At 32.1% G+C, this 26738-nt stretch overlaps 1 protein-coding gene across 3 annotated transcripts; it reads right to left on the minus strand.

Moving 5' to 3' along the window:
- Positions 1-1076: 1076 nt before the first annotated feature.
- On the minus strand, positions 1077-26535 carry LOC105213317 (elongation of very long chain fatty acids protein AAEL008004). Of its 3 annotated transcripts, none has more exons than XM_011186042.3 (7): positions 25920-26535; positions 3847-4208; positions 3694-3774; positions 2767-2873; positions 2617-2672; positions 2404-2540; positions 1077-2340 (listed from the first exon to the last, which is right to left on the minus strand). In XM_011186042.3, exons 2-7 carry the CDS (start codon positions 4108-4110, stop codon positions 2140-2142), a joined length of 846 nt encoding a protein of 281 aa, XP_011184344.1. In that variant the 5' UTR covers positions 4111-4208; positions 25920-26535; the 3' UTR covers positions 1077-2139. The 3 variants fall into 3 exon arrangements, with proteins under 3 accessions (XP_011184344.1, XP_011184345.1, XP_054091294.1); XM_011186043.3 differs by lacking the exon at positions 25920-26535 and adding an exon at positions 6068-6186; XM_054235319.1 differs by lacking the exon at positions 25920-26535 and adding an exon at positions 6079-6102.
- Between the last annotated feature and the right edge of the window lie 203 nt (positions 26536-26738).

The following is a 26738-nucleotide window of genomic DNA, read 5'->3' on the forward strand; positions in this document are numbered from 1 at the left end:
TCTTTGGGAAGTTAAAATGAAGTAAACAACTTTTTAAAAACCGGAAGAGGAACAGATGGACTTAGAAGTGCTAGCAAAGAAAGATTTGACTTGTTTAAGATCCTTTAATAGGGGCAGCCTTCTATGCGTAGAAATATAAGGCTTATATTTAAAGGCTCGGTCAAAACTATTAAGGCAGTAGTCTGCTTCACAGGCTTAAAAAAAATCGATTTTTTTGTTTTGTTTTTAATCTTTTCCAAAACTATCCAAGAATATGTCTTTAAAATTCCAGAGCCCAATTCGACATATTTTCGAAACTAGATCAGTTTTAGTGGCCGAGCGTCGAGCAGTTGCGAATGCTCAGGAAAACTTTAAAGCGCGTTTTCTCGAGTTTTCATTTTCACAAGTGTTAGAAAACGGTGCCGGCGATAGCAAAAAGAATATATGTCCAATCGAAAAAAACCAAAGTGATCTAGCTTCAGTATTAAATTATCTTCTATTTGAACTAAAAAAGTTGCACAAAAGTATTATTTAAGCTACTTGTTTTGCAACATAAAGTTCATTTTTTTTCTTAAAAAATTAATTTTTTTTTTCAAACTTCGAAAAAATTTGGAATTTTATATCTTCTTCGATATTTTTTCAGTTCATAAAGAAAAGAAACTTAAAAAAATTAAAAAAAATTTGGTTCGACTGTTTCAGATGCATCGCACGACCTCCATCACCGGCACCAATTTACAAGTGCAGACACCAGGCACTAAATGAAAAATACTTACTTACATACTTTGAAAAAATTTCAACATTTTTTAATAATAAATATTGTTTTTTAAGCCTTAAATATAAAACACTATCGTCTTAAAATTCCGTTTTCCGCATTCATTTCCTTCCCTTTCAAAAAAAATTGCTATAAAACGTTTTTTTCGGCTTCTAAAGCACTGCCTTAAAAAATTTATAAGTTGTAATTTTTTTCACGAATTATTGTAATTTTTTATTATTATTTAATTTAATTTAGTCTTTAATTTTTTTATTTTAATTTATAATTAATAATTGCAATTCCACTTTCATTAGTTTAAAGCAAAATAAAAACTCAGTTGACAATATTCATGTCTAAAAACATTTATTCGTTTTCGATTACCAGGTATATACAAACATAGTAAAAAATCAAGCCGACTGGTGCACATACTACATAATGCACCAGGAAAGCTATAGCACGCACATATATTTATATATATGCTTAATTTACTTTTGTACATATGTATGTTTATGTGTTTTTATGATGAAGTGTTAAAGATTCCAAAAAGAATTCAATTTCATTCAAACATTAATATAATTTTAAAACTATTTTTTCTCGTTATACATGGCTAATGTAACAGAACAGAAATAAAAACTAAAAATTAATTTTTTTAATAATTTTTTTTTTAGTTATTTGGTGCTGTTCTGTTACAGTAGACGCATATAGATGTACATATGTATTTATAGGCAGGAATTTAAAAACATTTACATAATCATCATTATGAAAGTAGTATGTGTGTGTGTGTGTGTCGTTAAGGATATACATATATAAAAATCAAGCATTGATTACATATATTTTACACATAACCTAATTAAACTAAATCAAAATATTTGGTTCGATTGCACTTCATAAAATTGTACGACAACAAATATCGCATTATGGACTCGTGGCAAAAGCGCAACGATCGTTCTATAACTTAAATATATATATTTTCAAATTACTTATACCGCAAGTAATTGCAATTACAATTTACACTTATGACTACAATTAAAAAAAATTAATTGTTAACTAAATATACATATTATATATGTATGTTTGTATGTATGTACATTGGGGGGGCGTACAAGTCTACTATCTACAAAGCTAGATTAACTACCCTTTCAAAATTTGTTTATAAATTTCAACTCCACAATATTTATGTGCAATAACAAAAGCATGAATCAATTGGCTTAGGCGAAATGTTTTTCCAAGAGCGATGAAGACACTCCTGCGGCGCTTGAGTGAGGCACTCGAAACTGTCGCATGACCAACACACTTGATCGCATTGAGTTCGTATAAATTGTCCCGTGTCCAAAGTCAGCAGAACACAGAAAAGTGCCAAAAGTATTGAAATAAATATAGAGAACAGCAAAAGAGATGAGAAAAGTAGCTCAATCCTGTTTGACAGCAGCAGCATCCGCCTTCGCCTTTTGTGCGGCCTCCTTGTTGTAGTTCTTAATATAGAACGAGCTGAACATGTAGGTGAAGAGACCGGCATTGAAGGTCAATAGAGCAGCAATGGATTTGGGGAAATTGCAGCTTGGTTGGAATTGGATTTGTAGAGTGTGCACGAAGATGATCAGGAATTGAATCTGCAGGAAGACAAGCACATTTTAGAATAACTTCTTTCAACAACATTCAAGAGTTGAACTTACGATTTGCAGAATGGTAATGTATTTCTTCCACCACAAGTACTTCTGTACCTTGGGACCCATGGCAGAGAGCAAGTAGTAGGCGTACATAATGATATGTATGAAGGAGTTAATGAAGCCGAGTAGTGTGCCGTGGCCGCCTGTGAAAAGAAAATAAATAAACAAAGAAATTAATTAAATTTCATAAAATATAAAGAGTGTTAAAAGCAAACTGACCGGCGAAATATTTAACGCCCACGAAGGCGCAAACGGGCATCAGGGTGTGATGATACCTAAGTACATAGAAAAAATAATATTTTAATTATTTTTTAATTCATTATTTAGGGGTGTGTAGACTTATGTAAAATGCTTCTCAGCGTTACTTACAGATGCAGGAAGGAGATTTGCCTTTGCTTCTTGCGCAAAACGAAGAATACGGTATCGAGCAATTCAGTGAGTTTGGCAATGTAGTACAACCAAACAGCGCGCGCCATCTGCGATATATATAGAATCATATATGCATATATACAAATATAATAAGAAACTTATAATAAACCTAAGTAAATTGTGCTGATTTTATTTATAGTTCAATAATTCCAGTTTCTTCTTGCTTTGGAAATATTATTGAAGAATGTCGATTTGTTAGAGTAATTTTCGATTTTCAAAAATACTCTCACTAAATTTGATATTATGTACTTATGTGCCTTTCTTTCTCATGTGCCTTTTCGGTTCTCTTTATTTTTGGAAATAGGAAAAGGTCACACGGAGCCATGTCTGCGAATATGGAGGTTGAGGCATTGTTAGTGTGAGGTTCTAACAAAATTCGCGTTATTTTTTGAACACTCCTCGTATGATTTGGCTCTTCCTATGATGTCCAGCTAAAAATCGACAGCTAGATCCTTTCCTTGCTGTTCGGAAGTCGAAAGAGCTTGTAATATATACTGCAATGAGCTTTTCCCCAGAAAATTGCTTTTAGTTTTACTATTTCAAAAATATTGTTTTTATGTCCAAGAGGATGTATTTAAGTGTTCTTCAACTTCATGTACGCATTATTTGTAAGGATCTGTATTTAACAGTGACCACACCGCCTCAGTATCTGTCTATTGATTAGCTAGCATTGAACTTGAAACACCAAATTATCTTATTAGCATATCATTAAGAAAAAAAGAAAATTAATTCGCGCGTAACCTGTTTTGCTCACGTAAGAACTGGTGTAACGACCTTCACTAAAGCGATTTCTTTTAATAGAAGCTATCAGACCACCAATAACAGCTTAATATTACGACACTTTCTTAAATAGATAGTATCACCTACCCTCATGGAAATCGGATCTGTCGAATAGGTGACGGGTTGGCAACGGAAATTGTAGTGTCCACCCCAGCCGGCTTTGTAACCCTGCAAAAAGCCAAAAAAAAAGTGAGTAAATTAAACTGCCGTTTTATGACAATACACTCCCGTCGAACTCACCTCATAGAATAGCACCCAACTGAAGAGCACCTGCACCGCATTGTACACCAACAGTGTGTTCTTCAACTCGAACGGCTTGCGATCGCGCATGTAACGCGGTCCCGCATACAAACAGAAATACAAGTAACCAGCCAAGATCATGAAGAGCGGACCGGGCGCATTCGACAGGAACCAGCTCTTCGTGCGCATATCCTCGTGCTCCACCAGAAAGTTGACCATACGATCAACAATCGTATTCGTATCGTTCATGCGTACAGCTGACATTTTCGCTAACTGCTTTGGTTATTACAGTTAATTAAGGTTTAAATAGTTGCTTCTTTAAGTGAGAGACTTCCGGAAAATTCAGTACACAACGGAAATATCTGAAAGTAGACAAAGTGAAATGTTTTCATTTGTTAATTAGCGACAATGTCATTGTTATTTCGGTGTGAAAAGAACGCACAAATTGTAAGTGCTTTTATAAATATTTGATTGCGATATACATAGTTTCTTTTCACAGTTGAAGCACTTAAAAGTTCACTACTCAAATAGTGTTGATCAAATAGGTAAATACGTATACGTGCTTCTTTTTTTATTGCTTTTAAAATATTTATTATTTTACTGTTACTTTGAAGAATCTTCTTGCGACAAATATTTGAATGTACTTATTAAGTATTAGAAGCAATTATACTTGTTAGTCTTATACTCTCACTAAAAAGTTACTTTGTTGCTAGAAAATCGTGTGAGCTTATAATTAAATATATCTGTATAAAATTTAAATAAATGTTAATAGTCGGTTAGTTGGTTTCACCAGCAGATAACAACAATATTTGAGGTACGACTCTACTAAATTTATTTTCAATGAGTGTAAATATTTATTGTGTGTTTCCCCGTGGAATTTGAAAAATAATAATTTTGAAGCTAATATTTTACACTTTAAAAAATGCGCATATATTATTGCTTAGTACTGAACATAAGTTCTGTCACTGCTTTGGAAAATCCATGCACTTTAGGGGAACCCACGTTGTAAATAATTCATTCATAATTCAATTTAGATTTTAGTATGGTGAAATAAACGAGTAATTAGTTAGGAACTATTTAGACTTATTTTGAAAACTGCTGGAAAATATCTGGTTACCACTTTTACTATATTAGTACAAAAAAATGGCTTACTTTCTTTTTTAAATAAAATAATCAGTACGAGGTGTGTTGAAAATAAAACGGGAATTTTCGTCGATTCTATACGATTTTTGGAAACTCTTAAAAACTTAAATTTAAAATAAATTTTTTTAACAATTCTTGTTATTTTTTGAACACAAGTCTGGTTCAATATATAAACAAAAATTATTTTATTGTATTTTAAGAGAACAATATTCTTCAATCCTTAGAATCTTCAGCTAAATTCGACTATACCCCTCATTGTATGCCCCTCTAACTCTGAATACTGTAGGAGTTTTTGGAAAAAACTCTTTGACACTGAAATGTTCACGAAGAGTTTGTATTGGAAACGGACCGACGTCGTATCTGTGATCCCAGCACAACATCACAGCATATAAATATAAATATAAATATTTTTTGGATATTCTGAAACAACTATTTTCCTCTTCTTATTTTCTATTCTAGAATGCAACTTATAGTCCAAATAGATGGGGAATTTTTTATGAAACACTCCCCAACAATTCCGAATTTTCACTAAACCTCAAAACTTGAGTAGATTTTTTCAGAAATTATTTTGTAAATTTTTTTTATAACTCCTCTTGGAGCTTCGCGAAGCAAATAAATGACCTCTTATTTAATTTAAATTTAATTTAACTTTAATTTTATATATATACATATATATTTTTTGAAGATTGTTCTTGTTGAGTAAAAATCCTTTTAAAAGGATTTTTCAAAATATTTGAATGATATTCGGAGAAGAACACCAGAAAAATACACTATAGCAGTATTTCTGTTATTGGAGTTACAAAGCACATTCACACATCATTTAAATTGAGTCCAGATTATGTCCTGTAACCATAGACTACATTATAACAGGAGAGAGTTTTTATTTTTTAGTTTTTATTTCAAATACATATATAATTATGAACAAAATAATAATTTAAATTGTTTAAAATGTTCACTATATAATTTTATATATTATTTCTGAGGGCACACATATTTATAATATATTTATTATAATTTATTTTAATTCATAATTATTTCATATTCCTCTAAGCACATGTACACTAAGCAAGACAATCACCAGAAACACACAGCAAGCAATGATGGCAAGAACTTTCCGCGTTACATAATCCGCACTTCTTAAGACCCGCAAGCCGACTGATCGTACACAACGAAAAACAGTCGCACAACATTAACTATTTTAGTCTATTTCCAATATAATTTTTTTATCACACAAAATTTATGCACAGCAACAACAAACAAACCAATAATATGCTCAGAAGAAGATCAAAAACAGGCTCAGACCATCCGGTCGGTCGGTCACACAAACGTCCATCGCATATGCAAATACGCACCGCCAAAAACCGTCAACTCGTCGCAAACGCAAATTAAACAGATAAACACAGAGATACATACATACATATATATATCTGTATAGTGTATTTATGAATATGGAAAACAAAAGCGACACTAGCGGCTGGCTGAAGAACATACACCAAAAAACAAAAAAAAAATACAAAAAACATTAAAACTGAAAGACATTAATAACAACAACAAATAAAGGTGATACTTCTCGATATGTCGAAACCATAAACTGGGACAATGTCACATGAATGTAAGCAAAGCTTGAAGCAGATAAAGCGTATAATCACACATCCGCATGCGCACTGATGGACGGACATATGTACATATGTGTGCATATAGACCAGATTTAAAAAAAAAACATTGAAGATGAAAAAATGAAATTGGTTTGAAAATCATTTGGTCCACAGTCGAAATTAGTTTAGCGTGAAATTAAAAATGAAGCAAACTGTTTAAGTTCAAGCTTAGCAAACAAAGAGAATTGCATGCACGAGTTCGTTATATTTTTTTACAATTTTTGGGCCTCTATTTTTTAAAACTAAATTGTAACATACGGAAAAATTGCAAATCGAAACAAATTTGGATTCTTTATCGCTTACATAGGCCATTCGTCACACAAAAGCTGCGCAGCAACAATAACAACAACGACAATGTAGTCACTTGTCAGTCACTACAAAGGTAGCGGGACGACGGGAGCAAAGGAGTCTCAGTGTTAAAAGTGCGAATTTGCGCTTTTTTTCAGATTTCAGTGCAACTAAGCGCACAGCCAAAAGCTTGTAAGCTTGTAATGACAGTGGCGCAAAGGGAAAAAACGCAATTCATCACAGCAGCACACGTGTAAACGCCTGAATTGCTACAACGCCACTTATATATATTCAAATGTATGTACTTTTAGCCACTCTTTCATTATTTTTCCGGTGATTTATGCCGTAGCACAAAAGAATGGTTTACTGACTGTAAGCGCCCTAGCCGAGAGCACCAACAACATAAGTGAGCAAAAACCGATTGTCAATAAAGCATTTGCACTCTTGCGCATGTGTGTGTGTAATAAATAACTGTTAATATATGTATGTATGGTATGTCAGTGCGCTGTTGCAATAATTATGATCGATGTCAAGTGTCCAAATGTCGTTGGTTTTCCGCTCCTTCAACAGCTATAACGGCATATACCTTGTATGTATGTGCATATATAAAATATAGGTATGAGGTTTATGTAGATATGTAGGGATTCTTAAACGAACGTTTGTAATAAAAACCGTTATAAAATACAAATTGTGTATTTTTTTAGTAAATCATCAGATGACATTTTTCAAAAAACGGTCGTAGAACTCTTTAGGTTATGGTGGTCACATGAACATCAAATGCTTTTCCTATCGAATACGAATCTCATTTTTATGGAATGTTGAACCAACCGTTAACACTATCATTATATAACGGGTTTCTGAGAAGATATTTTCCGATTATTAAAATGTCGAAAACTCCCTTCTTTTGTTTTTGAGGTCAGTGACCTACCGAAATCTATCATTAGGCTGAGCAAGAGCCGGTGCTCCGTTGACCTCTTGCATTCTAGTAGTGCTGTATCAAAGGACCTCTCGCGAGATCGTTAAGCATTGGTTGGGACGTCCTTCTGACCCAAAGTGGAACGCAGAAGATCCGCTGAACTGCTTGCCATATAAAAAGATACAAGATCACGATAGTATGTAGGTGTTCTTACTTGACACTGTGCAATGGACACCACACCACTTGAGACTAGGAATGCTGACGTAGATGGAATTTACCAAATCTATGTGGAAGAAAGGGATGTGGAAATATCTAGTCACTTTCTGAACCACTTTCCAGCTTTCGCAATACTGAGGTGGAGACATCTTGGTAGTCATAGCTTCAGCAAGAAATTTGAATTGGCTGGAATAGAAATGAGTCGTCTCATAAAAATTGTCATAGGCCCCAAAGCTCTTCAACCCTTTTTTATTGTAAGCAAAGACCATCCGTCACAGCATAGAGATGTTTGTAAGTTCTCGGCTTATCTCATAGATCTATTAAAATTATCATAAATTTTTTCATAAAGAAAGAAATTAAGAATTGCAAATCATGAAATGGATCAACAGCTTTTACTAAAAAATTGCAGGTGGTATATCACTCTTATTAGGCGAGGGTAATCGCAAAATAATTAACAAAAAAATAAAAGATATTCTTAGCTAGATCTAGTAATATTTGTTTGCATTCAATGAGCGTTGGAATTCAAGAAGCAATCAAGTAATCATGTAATCAACCTTCATGCGTCTACACAAATATTTACCATAACCGTTAAGTGTAGAAAACAAAGCAATTTCAATGGCAAACAACAATGCCATTTGCATCTAATTAAATTGGAATTTCGGTTCCTACGAACTCATTAAAGATTCAGAACAAATTTTTGACAATAAATAATATGTGTTTTCCACTTAAAATTGAGCATTACAATGAACGCGTGTGTGGTCTTCATCTACTTTCAATTTCAATACTCTGAAATAAAACTTCTTGAGGCCCACCAACGTTCTTAGAAGTTAGCAAACAAAAATTGCATAGGAATTGTACTCAGTTATATTAGTCAGCGTACGTGTGGGGCGTGTGAAATACTCGTTTAATGGAACAGCATTTAGTGTACTGCGCAGCCGCAACTAACGCGTGGTGAAGCTTAGCTTTAAATCAAATATTTGTATGGCATCGCATCGCATGTTCGCATCATATGATTTTTAGCGAAACAAATTTGTGTATTTACCATTTTGTTATTACCAAAAATTTTTATGACCTGGCCTGCGTGGAATATATATGGGCATTTACGGCTAAGTGGGAATAGATATTCTAATGAAGAATTGCGATATGCTTAAGTGCATATTTAAATAATTCGCGTGGACTTTAAAGCCTGCGGCAACTAATAACTACTTGAACAAACCCTTTTTTGAGGGGAATTTATGTGTAGCCTGTAGGGAAATGTTATGGAGGAGATTAATTGTTTGTTCTTTTTATGACTTGAAGTGACAGTGATGTAAAATTTTGAGCTATCTAACCTCAAATTTTTGATTTTGATAAATTAATCTCGGAGAAACTATATAAAATTTACTTTAAACAATGAGTGCATTATGTGTGCACAAGAAAGTAATTTAAAAGATTAAATTTTGTATATTTATCTCTCTTTTATTAATTTGTTTATAAGTTTGTCAATTTTGCGACTTTTTTGCAAACCTAAAGTCTTCAATAAATCTTTCTTAGAACTGAAAGTAATCATACAACGAAAAGTGCTTTAAAAAAGCTGATTAAATCAGAATAAAAATTCAAAAAAAATACTTCAATAAACTTAGTGAAGTCAATTTGCATAATAATAGGAACATACATGCGCATACATGTGTACAAATTTATGTTAATTTTATAAAGAAAAGTACACACGTTCAAACTAGTATACATATATCACGCCGTAGGCACAGTCGTGGGCTTAATATACATAACAATAATTAAATTAAATTATGCTTAAATTCCTTTACTTTCATGCTCACATTGAAAATTCTTTAATTAAAATATTTCAAAGAGGTGGCAACCCTTTTAAATTCATTTTTTCTGAAACATATTTTGTAAAATTTAAATTTTTTCAGCAAAAATCTCTTTTAAACCTTTAAATTCAAAATTAAAAATTCATATTCACATGGTTTATCATAGTTTTCTCAAATTTCCTTACATAAAATTTTCATTACAGATAGCAGTCCCCAATTTTTTTCTTATTTTTAACATCCGGGTATCGAAACGGTTCTACTAGCGCTTCAATTAATAGTTGACAACATAATGTTGTAGATTCTTTAACAATTAAACAATATATATATATATATGCATATAAAAATCCTTTTTTATAAAAATAAAAATAATTGAAAATAACTTGCTAAACACTTGCGCTTGCGCAAAGCATGGCATAACATGGCGTGTCATTTTGCCTAAAAGCAAAAATGTCATAAAACTAATTACAGCAACAATAAGGAAATTAATGCCGCTCCCAAGACGTCGTGGATCAGCCGATCTAACAATTTTTTTTGGCAAAATAATAAAATTAAAACAAAACGAAGAAATAATTTGCATATTTCGTCTTCATTTTCATAATTCCTACTTATACCTCTTACTTTTATTACGTTGCTTATTGCTGATGTTGTTGCTAACGCTTTTTAAAAAGAATTTCTTTACTATTGTAGAATAACAAGGGACTTTGTGTTGCTACTTTTGTATTTAACATATCTGGTTTTTGCTTCGGCGCACGCGCAAGCTCTGCTAGTTGTTTAAAAATTCATATAATATTTAAAACAAAAAAAAAATTGATTGTTTTTAGTAACACTTTTCGCAAATTTGATTAATTCGAAAAAAATTTTATTATACATATACATAAATATATTTTATATACATATATATAAATATTAATAGCTGTCTAATAATATTCGCAAAACTGCATAAATTAGTGCTTGTAACGGTGTAATTTTCAATTAACTAATTAACATGACAATGTCATGACAAATTCGTTTTTCAGAAATATTTAGGAATGAATATGCTTACAGCATTACTGCATTTAATTACCCAGTATTTTACAGCAAAAGTGTGGCAAAAACGCTCAAAATATAAAAACAGAGACACAGGGATATGGAGAGAGATGATAACTATTTGATTTCAAAATATTAAGTGACGAAATTTAAACATTTAGTAATCGTTTCTACTTTCATTAGCATTACTATAGAAATAAACAAGATAGAAACGACAGTAGAATGAATACCTTTGATCTTTATCAGAGTCTGTTGATGATCGAAAGTCTCCATATAAACCAGTTATGCAGCTCATTTCAAGTAGTCATCACAAAGAATCAGAGTTATTGCATAATATTATTAAATAATAACGTTTTTATTGTGTCTGTCATTGCCCGCAGAATAATGAAACCTGATTCACACACCCATTTTTTCTGTGTTGTTGTTTCACTTTTATTTCTAATATATAAAATCTAATTTACAATGAATAAAAAGTAATGGCTTTGAGTAAATACAAAATGCTGGAGACAAATTTAATTAATTTTATCTAACATCATTTGTTGATTTATGTTTACGGAATTGAAACTTATCATCATTTGATTAATGGGGTTTCAGCAATCATGTTTTCTATATATTTATAAGTGGATGTCTATATTTCTAATGTTGGTAATTTTCAATCATAATAGTTGGGGTTTTTACTAAATGTAAATAGTTATACTACAAAGTCAAATATATGTGGGAAACCCCGGGAGATAAATCACGACTATGAATGACTTATTTCAAATTGTTGAAAGACGATTTTTTTACCCTTAAAACAAGTGGGGCAGTATAGTAAACATAAAAGAATAATATCATAATTCTCACAAAAATTATTTCAAACCATACTTTTTTCTGAGAGCAGGATAACTTCTGGGCTATTAAATTTCCCAAAATAAAACCAAATCAATATACATCATTAGTTAATTACTACAATAATGAGCGGTTAAAGTGTGACTTCTGTTGTCTAATGAACGAATTATTGCTACCATTATCACTGTGCAGTAAAAAAGTCAAAGGCCATACTCAGTTGCAGTTGGTTCGCAAATTCATTTGCCGACGTGACCGTTTAATTATGTGTTTCTTAATGAATGAGCCGCTAATTGTACCGTACAAAGTTACGACTGTAACTAATTACAGCAATAAAGACACTTCAGCGCTGTAATCTGCAGCACTTCCAAAGCACTCAAGCTCACTTAATAATTAATAATTATGGCAACAAACGCTGAGCTGCACATTTTCATCGTCAACTCTTTTCATAAAAAAGCTATAAAAATGTTGTAAATATGACACTTTAAACTATATTTTTGTAATAAAAATGGTATACGAGTGCGCTTTAAAGGAGGTGGGAGTGTTATAGTAGGGGGAAATAATAATAAAAAAATACAAAAAAAAAATAAAAAATCATAACTTTCACTTGGAGAAATGTTAAAATTTCAAAAAAAAAAATTAAAATCTAAATTTTCAACTTTAATCATTTTTTATTCATATTTAAATTAATTCAATTATGTATGTTATTTTTAATTCACTAATATTTAAATTATATGCTTTTTCCATAAGAAAAATTACAAAATTCCTCATTCATTGTTAGAAAAAGTTCACATATCTCTTGTTACTTTCATTCACAAACCAAACATACAGCAATTTGTTTAAAATAACAATAACAAAGCATTAGGAGACTGTAAACTGCATTTTCCATCCATTCCAAGCGCTTTGTTAAACTGACTCATTCATGGCGCAAAGCAACCAAATTTTTTTTTTTTGTACACCCAATCATATGAAAATATTTGAAATTTCAACAATGAACCACTGATCAACGTCAATTCGGTCTAAATTACAACAAACATTATGCTAAAATTTAATAATACAAGTGTGTTTGTATAGGTGTATTTGTAGGCGACTGATCTGCGTCTTTAAATGGCATTCCAAAGTACAAATTACTATAAAAGTCTGGGGCGTAACTATATGATCACATACATACATACTATATAAAATATATAAAAATATATTTACTTGTACTTTTTTGCGTGCCCCGCATTTCCGTAATGTTTTAAAAAAATTTTAATTTTTTTTCATCAACAGCACGATTTCAGCGAAATCAATTCGACGCACGTTCTTCCATTCGCATATACTCTTATTTACGCATATGTCTAAGTGTGTGTTTTGTTCTTGTGATCCTTTTAACTTAAATATTCTATTCAATAGTTCTGACAGTAGCGTCATCGTGCGTTTTAATTCTAAAAAATGATCGCTTGCCTTTTATAAAAGTGAGTTTTTTAGAAGGTGTTGCCTACTTTGGGCGGCGCTGCCTCACACGCCACTTTAATTTCAACTCAATTTTTATTTTGCATTTTTATACGCCATTGTGTATTGCCGTTACATATTTAAGTAGATAATATGTATATATAGACTCGTACAATTATGGAGATATGTTGGTACATGCCCTGCGAGAATATTTAATAGTTAATTAGATAAATGACAGCTAACTAGACAGCTAAGTGATCAATTCTTAGTCGCTGATATTTTCTAACTAATATTATTTTTTCGAAGAAGCATTTTTTAGAGCAAAATATTTCGTAGTTAACATTAAAATAAATTAATACATTATAAACCTAACATAAATATACCGAATATAAATATGAACCATAAAAGTTTTCCGAAAAACTTTTGAAAAAACTTCAATACATAATTCAATGATTATAATTAAACAGAAATTAAACAAATTCTATTTAACAAAAACGAATTTTTGTTGAGTTAAAATAACATCACCTAACCTTTTTTTGGGATTTTTTTCTCACAGGGTTTTGGGTTTAATGCTCACGGTATTTAGTGTACAATTTTTTTAAATTTTGATATTGCAATTGACAGCCGGCTTATTATGCAAAGTTTTACGCACTCGTCGCGCATAATAATATTTTGACAATCATTCGATACTTGACAACAATAAATATTGAAAATTTGTATATACTCAAAGTAGTTCCCTAAAAAGGGGATCTATATTAATGATTGACAATTCTAAGTGCATACATATAAACATATTTGAGTTTAAAAAGTCTCAATACGCACTCAAAAGTATGCAAAGAAGGTGTGAGAAGGTTTTCATTTCAATACATTTCATATGGAGTATATTTGGTAATCGCACTTCTAAACATTTCCGAAAAAAAAACTGTTTTGAATGATCGCTTTTATGTAAGATCAATGATCAATTCATTTGGAATATCATGAATTCTGTTTCTAAAGACAACAAGTTGCACTGCTATTTAAAGCTAAACAAGTTTTTGACGTTTTCTCATTCTCTGGTAGTTCAAATTATGATTTCGAATATGTGCGTCGAAGAATTATGGGAGTTATATATTTTAAAATTTCACGGGTTTGGAGAGTCCAATTGTCAAAATTTTCATTTCATTCGCTAACGTTAGACGTATTTGTATGAGATTTGCGATATTCGTTTGTTAAAGGCTCAGGATGAAATTAATATAATTTAATATATTTTCTATATTTGTACCCTCCTTTTTTCTCCTTTACGTAATCAGCGCCTAACTGCAAGTCATAGCTAGCTGTCAAAATTGACATTTATACTCATTTTTGATAATTTTGGGAAATTTATACAGCTGATATTATTTTTAAAGTTCTTAAGAGCTTGAAAAGCCAAATTTCAAATATTTTTAAAACGTTTGGAGTTTCAGTTTCAGTGTAAAAACGTTTTGAAGTAATTCTTCTTCTTCTTAATTAATACATTTTTTAAGCTCTTTTGCCAAAAAATTAAAATTTTTTAAATAATTGTTTCCCATAAAAATTCGTTTCAGTTCTTAATTAATTAAAATTAATTAAATAAAAATAAATTAACATTTTATGCATTAAGAGTTTTTCAAGTTCACAACATGCAAGAATTTCTTCATATCATGCATATGTATATAACTTTACACACGATTATGCAACCGATAGGCGCATGAATAAAAAATCTTTACTTGTCTTACTAGTTTTTAAAGATTTTTTTTTTAAATATTTATAAATATATATTTGTGCTAATGATCATGAGGCTGGTGATGATCACCTTTTTTATTGTCTTTATTTGAAATTTAAATCAATTAAACTTGTCCAAAAACGTGTTTCTGCATTTATTTTTAAATTTTGTCACATTATTGCCTAGAATTAAAGTTCTTCAAAAACTAGCCCCGCCGATTTCATTACAATTTATAAATAAATTAAAATTTTGTTTTTTAAACTGAAAGAGCAAATTGGAGTTCAAACTTATGCAAACAGACAGACATGCATACATATATTAAAAGCCTCAATTTTATATTTTTTTACTGAAATTTAAAACAAAAAAACTTGGCAAAACAACTTTTTGTCCACTTAGGCCTATTTAGCATACTTGTAATACTTCTGAAACTGTACCAAAGAATTAAAAAAAATTATAAAATCACAACAATGAAACACGAATTTTTGGCGCGAAACACAAACACGTGCGCTTTAAAGCCACGAAGCGACGTCGATCAAATGACAATTTCACTACGCATGCGCAAATATTCGATGAATGTTTAAATACATACAGACGTCGTACATACAGCATACAGACATATTTCATATTCCACTATGTAAATCACTATATTTGGAGGTGTGTGTGTGTGTGCCTCTGCGCAGCGCCATGCTGAATATTGATCAAGTCTTCGACTAATTCCTCTGCCATTTGAAGGTGATGGCGAACAAGATGAAGACGGCAATGACTATAAATGTTGTTGCTGCTGTTAAAATTTTGAAGGTTAACTGTTTGTAGGAAATGAATGCTTGCAGCTGTTTGTTGCTGCCACTTTGGCTGCTGCTGTTGCTTTTTTGATCTGCAATGCTGTGTTTGTTTTTGCATTTGTATTTGCTTTTGGTGTTGATTTTTTGATTTTATTAATTTTTAAATTGTCTTTACTCTAAATGATTACATGCATATGTTATGCTATGTTATGTCGTGTTAATTCGTTTCATGTTATGCCGCACTGCATTGGTATGGTTTGTTGTGGTTGTTAACACTTTAATCATATTGGCCAAGTTAATGCACATTCGCTTAATTTCAATTGATTAGCCACTCGAAATGCCGAAAAGAATTTATAACAAACACTCAGTCGCACGGAAATAGCAGCAAGTGTACATATTTATGCATGGAAAAATTGTAATAATTTTTACGCCGTTTTGTTTTGTGTTTGAGTTTAAGAAAATTAGCGGAATCAGGTGAATAAAATGCATGATATCAAATGTATATAATTATATATTTATAAATCATATCTGTGTTTTGATATTTAGACCCAGTTGCTTGGCCGTTGCTTTTGCTGCCGATTTTGGTGCTTAGACACTGTCAGCTGTTTATACATCTAGTATATTTGTATATAATATGTCTGCTTCGACATTTGACCGGTTGACCTTGAACGCTATCAAAGCTGCAGTGTAATATGCCGAAGGCGACACACAAGAAGTCAGCGAGCGCCATTGATCTTGCTAGCGCATATTAAGTCCAAATTCAATATTTTATGATAACCAAATTACTGGCAGACATGCAGTGCTGGCTAAAAATAGCCTCAAGGAAATTGAGTGTTTATATTAATATTAATTAATATGCATTTTCACCAAAACAAGTTCTTTTCGAGTTTTCATTGAAAATCTATTACCAAATCCAAGTTTTTATTTATTTTTATTTTTGATTTTTAGTAGATTGCTAGAGCCCTAGGTCATGTTGCAACTGGTGAATTCAGTTTCAATACTTTCATATAATGATTAACTTCTCTTGTCACTGTGTAGTGCTCATTTCCCCCACAAATCAAGTAATTAATATTTAAATGAAAATTAACCGAAACTATTTGCATAATCTACGCTTAAACACCCGCTTAGGTTTTGATTTTCAAGTGTCATCAGTGATTTTTTTCACTTATTCTTGTTATTTTTACATGCAATTGATATCATCGGAAACAACACCCGCGCCGTTAGTTCTGCTTTTTCCCGCCTGGATAAGGAAGCGAAGCGAATGGGTCTGGTGGTGAACGAGGACAAGACGAAATATCTCCTGTCATCAAACAAACAGTCAGCGCATTCGCGTCTTGGCTCCCACGTCACTGTTGACAGTCATAACTTTGAAGTTGTAGATAATTTCGTATACCTAGGAACCAACATTAACACCGATAATAATGTCAGCCTTGAAATCCAACGCAGAATCACTCTTGCCAACAGGTGCTACTATGGACTGAGTAGGCAATTGAAAAGTAAAGTCCTCTCTCGACGAACAAAAACTAAACTCTACAAGTCCCTCATTATTCCCGTCCTACTTTATGGTGCAGAAGCGTGGACGGTGTCAACATCCGATGAGACGGCACTAGGAGTTTTCGAGAGAAAGGTTTTGCGGAAGATTTACGGTCCCTTAAACATTGGCAACGGCGAATACCGCAGAAGATGGAATGATGAGCTGTATGTGTTGTTCGACGACATAGACATAGTCCAGCGAATAAAAAGACAGCGGCTACGCTGGCTGGGTCATGTTGTTCGAATGGATGAAAGTGCCCCAGCTCTGAAAGTTTTCGATGCAGTACCCGCTGGTGGAAGCCGAGGAAGAGGGAGACCTCCACTCCGTTGGAAGGACCAGGTGGAGAAGGACCTGTCTTCACTTGGTATTACCAATTGGCGCCAAACCGCCAAAAGGAGAGATGCGTGGCGCACTGTTGTGGACTCGGCTATAACCGCGTAAGCGGTTTCTACGCCAGTTAAGAAGAAGAAGAATTGCTACTTTACTGCCTTCAACATTAGAGGCGCGAGCGTTTAGTCGCCATATGCAATGACTATAAACATTTGTCAATCATATTAACAGCTGTAATTAATTGCTTCTGTGTTTACATCTCAACTTTCCTGATTTGTGGTGACTTTTTATGTTTTTGTTGTTATATTTACTCACTAAATAATTCTAACAAACGCAGCGTCATCGCACAAAAGACTTAAGGCACAAACTTGCTGTAAAATATTTTTATTATCAATCACATAGGGAATCACAGTTCTTCCCAGTTCACGCTAGTTGGCAATGAAATATTTTACAACCGATTATGTAGAGGGTTAATTGCACTCATAGTGTCATAACTCAAAATAAAGGGTGTTTTTATAGGTGTGTGATTTTCAGTGCCTTTTTTTGAAGTTGCTCTTTTTGACAGCTGTTACTTGGCTTATACTCAGTTTGGCTTGCCATTTCATAATGAACAGAAGATTAACTCCGACATAACGTTAGCTGCTGATACACGGCTTCAAATGCTGCAAAAAGTGGTTGAAAGTTGTGCCTCTCGGATGGAATTTGTGCGAGCCAGCCGCGGCGGTCACTTGTCCGAAATCATTTTAAAGACATAATGGCAAAACCAAATCTTTATAATAAGTCAAAATTCTTGGCCATAACATTGAATTTTATACGTTTTATTGCTTCTTGAGAATTTGTGAAAAACATTTTTTATAATTCCAGAACAGAATTATAAAATTAACATAAATTAATCAGGCATTTGAGAAATTTATTGCCTAAGGCATCAACATCACAAGCCAAAATCCCCGCATTTACTACTGCCGGCTGCACAACTTGTTTGCCAAGTCATTAGTAAGGAATTGATTGCGGAGGCATACATACATATACACATCATTATATACATACATACATACATTATGCGCACTGAGGTGATAACTTTTCATTGCGATCTGGCTCTGCATCGCGCTGGCATTGACTTTTTTGCAAAGTGTTGGTGAGATACATATGTGCCAATTTCGTTTTCATTTTTGGCAACTTGCTAATTATTTGCACATACGGGATGTGTTCAAAAAATAACGGGAATTTTCGTTTTTTGAAAAAAAAAAATTGAATCATTCGTCTATATTAATGTTGTTGTCTTTGAAATTCTCGAAGCAATTCTCAAACACGATTTTTGGAATAGCCTTTGGATCTTTCATAGATAAAAAAATTGGAAATTAAAAAATTCCTGTTATTTTTTGAACACACCCCATATATACATACATATATTTTTACTAAGTTATTTTTCAGTCTAAGCAGTGTTTTGTGATATAATAAAACAGATACTTAATTTCACTTTCTTTCAAAAATGTTCTGCGTTTATCATACATACTACATACCCGCTTCAAACGAAAAATAATAATCTCAACTCATAACAGTCTCGTACTAATGAAATTTAAATACTGAAATAGTGATAAAATCAGATTGTTGAATAATTTATGAAAAAAGATCATTAAAATAGTTTGTAATCAGCAAATACATGCAAAGAATTTCAGAACTAATTTCATATGCAGCGGCTCATTCTGAGCGGCACGCCGACATCAACACAATCTAATAAGAAGGCAAAAGTAAAGAACTACAATTCTATAACAAACAACAAAAACACCAATATTTATTTACATAAATTAGTAAAAGTCAAAATCATCAACAACAACAATTTTAGTAATTTATAGATACGCATATAGCAGGTTAGCAATTTCTGCAAAACCTTCAACACTTAGCAAATTCTCCACATTCACCTTCTTCGACAGTGTTTGTCAAGCCATTAGTGAGTCGCTGGTTGTTATTGTTGTTGCATGCGCTACCATGCAATAGATTTTTCGGTGATGATTTTTCATTGCTGTATCTTCGCTACAACGCTCAGCTGCGCACCGAAAGTTGACATTGAATTTTGTGTGAGTTTTATGGTGATCAAAGTGATTTGATGATCACTAGCTTATAGAGACACACACACACCCGTATATAATGTTTGTTCTGTTAGTCTACATTGTTGTTGCATAATTTGCAATATTTTCAAACATTTTACGCGTTATGATATTTTGGTCTGTTTATTTTTCTGCATGCATGTGTGAATTTTCCAAAAATTAACTCAGGGTTATTTTTTGGTTTGCGTTGGCATTGTCGCCGTTATGCGTCAGTTTTGCGCCGCTAACAAGTGACAATTGTCGTAAATAATTCATGCAACGAAGGAGACGCAAGTTGTGAAAATTCGTTATAATTATGATCGCTTGAATTGTGTGTGTATGTGTGTCAGCAAGTGTTTGAGCAGCAAATAATTGCAGTAGCAATGAGCTTATGTGCCATAGTGAAGGGAAGATGCCAATTAGCGTACAAATTCATTAATAGTTTAATTAAATTTTTGGTGGTAGTTGGGTGACAACTCGGAAGCGAATTTGTAAGTAATTAAAATTTGATTTTTAATTTCTTATAAGTGTATTTTGATAGTGTGTGGGTGAGGAAAATTATAAGGTATCATTTTTAAATTATTATGTATTACTATATATTTGAACTATTATTCAATTATTATTATTAGTTAATTTAAATTATTATTTAATAATTTCCATTCATAAAATATTTTATTTCTTTTAAGAGAAAGAGAACAGTATACCAAAATCAGAAAATCGTAGCATACATTTTGGCGCATAATGCAAAACAAGCATCAAAAACATGGTTAATGCCATCATAATGCATAATAAATTCAAATAAATAAAATTAAATTAAAATCAATATAAAATCTCAGTACGTTTACTCCCTCCACCAACCAATTCTAATATTACTATTTATAAACACCAAAAGGCCTTCACATCAATCATCTTGAAGTTATTAGAGTAAACAAGTTTTCAATTTAATGTTTACAAATATTTGCATATCCCCAAAAAACTAATTTATAGCTTGTCCTAACAACTGATTAGCGACTTATATTGAGAGCAACCAATTCGCACTTCGTTCAAGTACGAGTATGCAGTGCTCGACCATCGACTCGGAAGATCATTCTAAACGGCAGTTCAGCTGCCAAATGAACTGCAAACACAAATGTTGCAATAGCGTTCGTCACTTTGTAGCTAAACTGCTTGAATTGAAAATTATTGCATATTATTTATTTTAGTTGTTGCTGCTGAAGCTGTTCGTTGCCCATTGGCATTTCGAAATTCTACAATGACTTCGGAGTTTCTTTCAACTTTCATAATATTTTATGCATACAGAAAAATAAGAATAGAATGTAACAAAAGCGCTTTAGATGTGTGGAATGCGAAGAGTAGTTTGTAGTTAATCAATCGTTGTGGAGTTGGTAATGTAAGGTGAGCAAGGGCCGTTTTTACGGAATCTTATAAACATTTTACTTTTCTTAATATATTACTATGTATATGCATTCTTGAAAAGTGTTTAGTCATTCGCATCTAAATATTGAAATGCAGGTTTTTTATTTTTGCTGGCCTAAGGCAAATAGTGAAACATGACTTTTTATTTAAATTATGTTTTATAAATAATATTATTTTATTTTTATTTTTGTAAATTAATTATATGCATTTTCATCATTATTTTACATAATATAAACAATTCAAAATTAAGATTTAAAAATATCACGTATTTCGCTTTAATAAAACATATATGAAAGTAGGAATGTACGATATGCGTTAAAGAAAAGGTATTTTAAAATTTATAATTGTCCATATGTCCAACGGGGAATGAATAAATATTTTTTTTTTCAGAAACGACAATTATCGTTATTTTTTGAACACTCATATAATATTGACAGCCCTAAATAGTTGTAAATTATGTGAGGCAATATTTTCTTCATAATAAGTGATAAATTAAGATTACAAGAGAATAACTTCGACATTTTGATGCCGATAGTTGATTGGACATATTTTGGATACCTCAATTATGTACAAATCTAACCCGGAATTGTTACATAATTATTTTTATAAATTTGAAATTCATATTTATTGCGGGTCTCGAGAAAATTTGAATTTGTACTCGATCAATAAAGACTTCAAAAAAATATAAGTCTGAATGGATTTGAAATGGTTTTATGGTTTTCTAGAGAATACTGATATACACTAGAACTAAAATGCTTCGTAACGATTGAAATTAAATTTTTTTATGTACTAAAGCTCACCGCTGTATGTATCCGAATGGACGAACAGACAGACATCCAGATTTCAGTTCTACTCGTCACCCTGATCTCTTTGGTGCGTATGTATAACTCTAACTTGTTTAGTTTTAGGACCTACAAACAACCGTTAGATGATCTAACATAGAGAGATACAGCTGCTGGCCATCGAATTACGAACGGAGAGCATATTCAATATTTTTAATTTTTTGACAATGTTTTTAATTTATGGTGAATGTTACAAAATTACAACCTGGGTGGCATCCTTTGCCTATATTTCTACTGTATAATTAACGGTATAATATTCGAATAAGCTTGCCTACTTTATAGTTATCGGCTGACAATTATTGTAACCGTAGTTTTTTTTTGTAATTCGTAATTGTTCGTAATTCGATGGCCAGGTACTGTACATATATGTATAGATAATCACGAAAATCAATAAGACGCCAACTTTGTATATGAAGCCACATATTAATGTAAATATTTGTGTATGAATTAAATGCCGCCTTACAGTCAAAAATAATTTCAAAATCAATAACAAATTCAACATTTGCCACTAATTTCCCAACTTATGTGTACATCACCTACACTAGCTTCTACTTGAATTATGAATTTCGTTTAAGAGCCTTTCACACTGAGCTTGCCATACCTGGCTTTAGCATATTTTTGATTTTTGCACGCAACCGCAACACAACAGGCGTCAAGTGAGCGTATTGTCTTGAATATAGTGTAGCTTGGTGATGAAAATTAGTGAATTCTGTTCAGGTATTACCCCACACCTCATATTTTTGTTATTCTAATGGGCATTATGCCGAAATAAATAAATAAATACAATTACATAAATAAATTGTGAGAGTATAAATTGTTCGGTTGCAGCCGAACTTTGTTCTGCCTTTCTGGTTTTAAATTGAATAATATTTGTGAATTTTTAATTGAAAGTATATTCCTTACAAAATACTTTAAGCTCATAATAAAAAGCTATCGAAAAATGGAAATGATTGCTAATGATTAGCCAATTTGTTTTTTCCAAAGTAAACTGCTACTAAATATATTTTCAAAAAAATTTAAAATTTTTCAAAATTAAAAATTTTTCATATTTTTTTTTAATAAAATTCTAATTTTTTTATTTTTTTCTCTAATAAAACTAAATTCCTTAACCATATATTTACATATCTAATAAATACTCTTCAAAATCCGACCTTAAAATCTCAATTCTGCCGACAAGTTCAATTGATTTCCGCACGACCAAACCAAACAAAAATATTTGTTAGCCAAGTTAGCTTTATGGCTGCTAACATTATTTAAGTGATTAATTTGGCCAAAGCGATAAGAGCAAGTGAAGAAGAAGAAGGTAAACAAACGTGAAAATCGGCGCAGCGCAATATGATCTGAGCTGGAGCAGCGCGACGCAGTCGGTCACAAGTGCGAGTGAAGGGCATTGCGACCGGTTGGTTGGTCGTTGACGCTGTCGAAGAAAGAAAACCATATTTTTGGGCGCACATATCAACATTTTAACAAAAGTAGTACATGTAGTTGCATTGTTGTTGCTGTTGGTTAGCTTGTGTATTTAATAGTTATCACGTTTTTGTCTGCATTTTGCTTTATTTTTTCACAAAGCTGAATTAACAGCATATGCGCCCCTCTAACCCACTATAATTTCACAGTTGATTTATGATTCACATGCACACACACACATACATATATACATATGTATATATACATATAGAGGTTTGTGCCTTTATTTTGATTGTGTTGTGAACCTTTTCTTCTCGCACTTCTTCTCTGTCAGCAGTTTCGTTTTCACTTTCATCTCCGGTCGCAAGTGCCCAACAAACAAAAAAATATAAATGATTTTGTTACGAAAAAAGCCTATCACACGCACGTTTGTGCCATTTGGCGCTTACTTACATACATACATACAGACACATATGCTCTTGCGTTAATTAACGTAACGTAACTACATATGCGCCGTTGATTGTCTGGGAGACATTGCATGTGGGTTAGTGTGAAAGATTTTGTGTCCGACTTTTGTTGTTGTGAGCAATTTTAGCAATTGTTGTGCACAAAATCTCTCATCCTGTGTATTTAACTATTTTTTTTTATCCAAAAATTTACGTTTTTTTTTTGAAAAAAAAATCCCCAAAAATCCAGTGAAGTTGCGACAATTTGCAGTTTTATTTTCGGCCGCTTGTTGTTGTTATTATGATCGTTGATCACATGCATTGACGTAAAGTGCCCAGCATTGTGCTCAATGTTGTTGTGATCTCTCTCTTTTTTTGTATGGGTTTTATTTTTCTTCATATGAGCATTTTCTGCAGCGACAACTTTTTATTAACGAATTATGAATGAATCTTCAACATCTTTGTATGTATGTATGCATGTTTAAGTTAAAAAGATATATATATATACATATATATTCATACGTATGTATATGCGACAACCAGTTTCGTTGGTGCGCGCCTTAAGGGCAGCATTCGTAAATAATTGGCGAAACTATTACCGACAATCTTCAAGTTAGCGGTTTTTGAAGATGAGTAAATGCGGACAAGTCGGTCACCTGGTTGGTCCAAATCATGCGATTGACGTATGAGTAATGCCTTTTATGTTTGCATTGAAAATTTATTTTGTGTTGTTGTTGTTAATTTTTATTTTTTGGAGAATATTCGCTGAAATGACGCTCGCTTTTATTGCTGTGGGTGTAAATTGGCAATATTTGAAACTGAGCGACATACAAGAGTTCGTTTTAAAAAAATAGCCAGTTCCGCTAAGCACATGTTTTCGTTGATATTTCAAATATTTAAACACAATAATTTCACTAAAAAAATACCTGTTAGCGTCATATTAAAAACACGACGTTTAAGAGCTGGTAAATATAGCCGAATGGTTCTTGCTTCTGGACTCCAATAAGAGCAATTATATATTCTAGGCATTCTTGATATTAACTTTAATGTATTAGGAAGTAAAAACTTTACTAGAAGCAGAATATTGTATAGAAAGGTATGAAAAACCTATAAAAAATTCAAATTCTCTATTTTTTTCTTACACCCAGAATTTGGAAATATACGATTATTTTTTTTTAAGTTATAAATAATGTTTTTTTTTTTCGAAAACATCGTTTTCGAGAATCAGAACTTAAATTCAATGAAAGGTCCATTTCAAATTTTTAAAATACAGTTCAACTTCCCTAACACGAATCACTATAATCCACAGAAAAACTTCGAGTTAAAGACACTTCGAGCTCCGGAAGGTTTTTTGTTTGACTTTGACTTCTATTGCCAATTCCAGAATTGGAGTTATGAAGAACTACGAGTTATGGAAGTTCAACTGTAATTAAATATATTTTAAGCCCCGAAAATATTCAACTAAGGCTTACAAAGAAGAAGATTGTACATATGCAAGTGCTATCGGAATGCTGGGACTCTGAGATGTAAAAAATATATTAAATCTCCCGAAAAATTATTTTGAAATTTCAAAATGGGTATGGACGAATATGGTACTTTTCAATATAGATTAAAAAATTGTTTTGATATGTTTTTTAACTTATAAAAACATTTTTTGTTTTTTTAATTTTTTTAATTTTTATATAAAAAAATATTTTTGCAAGACTCTGACTATACAACCAGTGAATTCCAAAATTGTTTATCAAATATAAATAAAAACGGCGATACTAAAATTGTTAATATTAAGAAGATGACAAATTAAGACAATTAAAAATTTATTATGAAGAATTAGAAATTTTTTCAAAATTGTTTTTAAAATTTCAAAATATTTTAATTATTTTTCAAAACATTCAAAAAATATGATTGTTATTTATTTACTTTACTTTTAAAAATTTTCAAAAAAATTTCGCTTTTCAAAAAAATAAAAATCAAATTTCGTCATTAATTTGTACTTTTTTGTACTTTATGGCAAAAGGTATTGCACTCAAAGCAGGGAATCGACTAATAAATATACAAAAAGATTTATATTTAATTTTGAACAATTCTGATTATTTTTAGATTTTGATTTCACAATTATATTTTTTTTAAATAATTTTTTTTTTTTATTTAAATTACCTTTTAATTAATAAGTATTGAAGTTCGAAAAAATATAATTCACCTACCTTGCTAAATTTACGACCAAACGACTCTCCGTTGTGTTTAAACTGCAGCGCGTTGTACAATCCGACACCGTGAAATAGTTAAAATATTGTGCAAAAAACTTAAGTGTTTCTTTTTTGCCAAACTTTCAATTTCTTAAAATGCAGTTTTCAAACAAAATTTCAAGCTATTTTGTACACATACATATGTATACGAGTTTTCGTCAAATCACTGACAGTTCCTTTAAAACACCGATAATTTTGCAAGAATCAGTTCGTACACCGCACAGCACTAACCGCCAAGCCCTACGCTACACTACAACAACAACTGCAGCGCAAATTGTGTTTTATAAAATATTTATTTATTTAACTTTATTTACTCGTATTGCAGCAGCAATTGCCAGTCAATAGTCGTTAAATTGAAACACTGCTCAGCACTTTTCATAAAAATTTTGATTTGAGGGTTTTTTTTCAATTTTTCTGATTGCTCGCCTGCTCGTTACACTAGGCACTTTTTGGCTGGTTAGCACACCACTTAACGGTTCGAATAACTTCCACAGACTAACTGCTGTACGATCGCTGCCTAGCGTCTTCTATTCGATTCGCTTCCAGCTTGTGTCACCTGTGCGCAGCCGTCGACGCGGTCGCTGCTGTCGTCGCACTTTTGCTAACTGCCCGGGATGTTGATGGTGTTGGTGATTTTTGCTTTTGGCTTGCAAGTGACTTAAGTGTGTGTGTTGGGTGTCTGTGGCTCCCCACAGTGGTCCGAAATTGCTCGCGGTGTGAGTATGCGTCTCGCATGAGTATGAGTATCGGACACATTTGCACTTGACTCATGCGCTC

Source organism: Zeugodacus cucurbitae, chromosome 2 (genome assembly GCF_028554725.1).
Source record: "Zeugodacus cucurbitae isolate PBARC_wt_2022May chromosome 2, idZeuCucr1.2, whole genome shotgun sequence".
Taxonomy (NCBI): domain Eukaryota; kingdom Metazoa; phylum Arthropoda; class Insecta; order Diptera; family Tephritidae; genus Zeugodacus; species Zeugodacus cucurbitae.

Excerpts from the sequence above, each read along its gene's own strand:
- LOC105213317 (XM_011186042.3), bottom strand. The coding sequence starts at position 4,110 with ATGTCAGCTGTACGCATGAACGATACGAATACGATTGTTGATCGTATG. Across the intron at positions 3,775-3,846 it reads GTTGGGTGCTATTCTATGAG|GGTTACAAAGCCGGCTGGGG; the intron begins GTGAGTTCGACG and ends GGCTTTTTGCAG. Across the intron at positions 2,541-2,616 it reads GGGCGTTAAATATTTCGCCG|GCGGCCACGGCACACTACTC; the intron begins GTCAGTTTGCTT and ends TTCTTTTCACAG.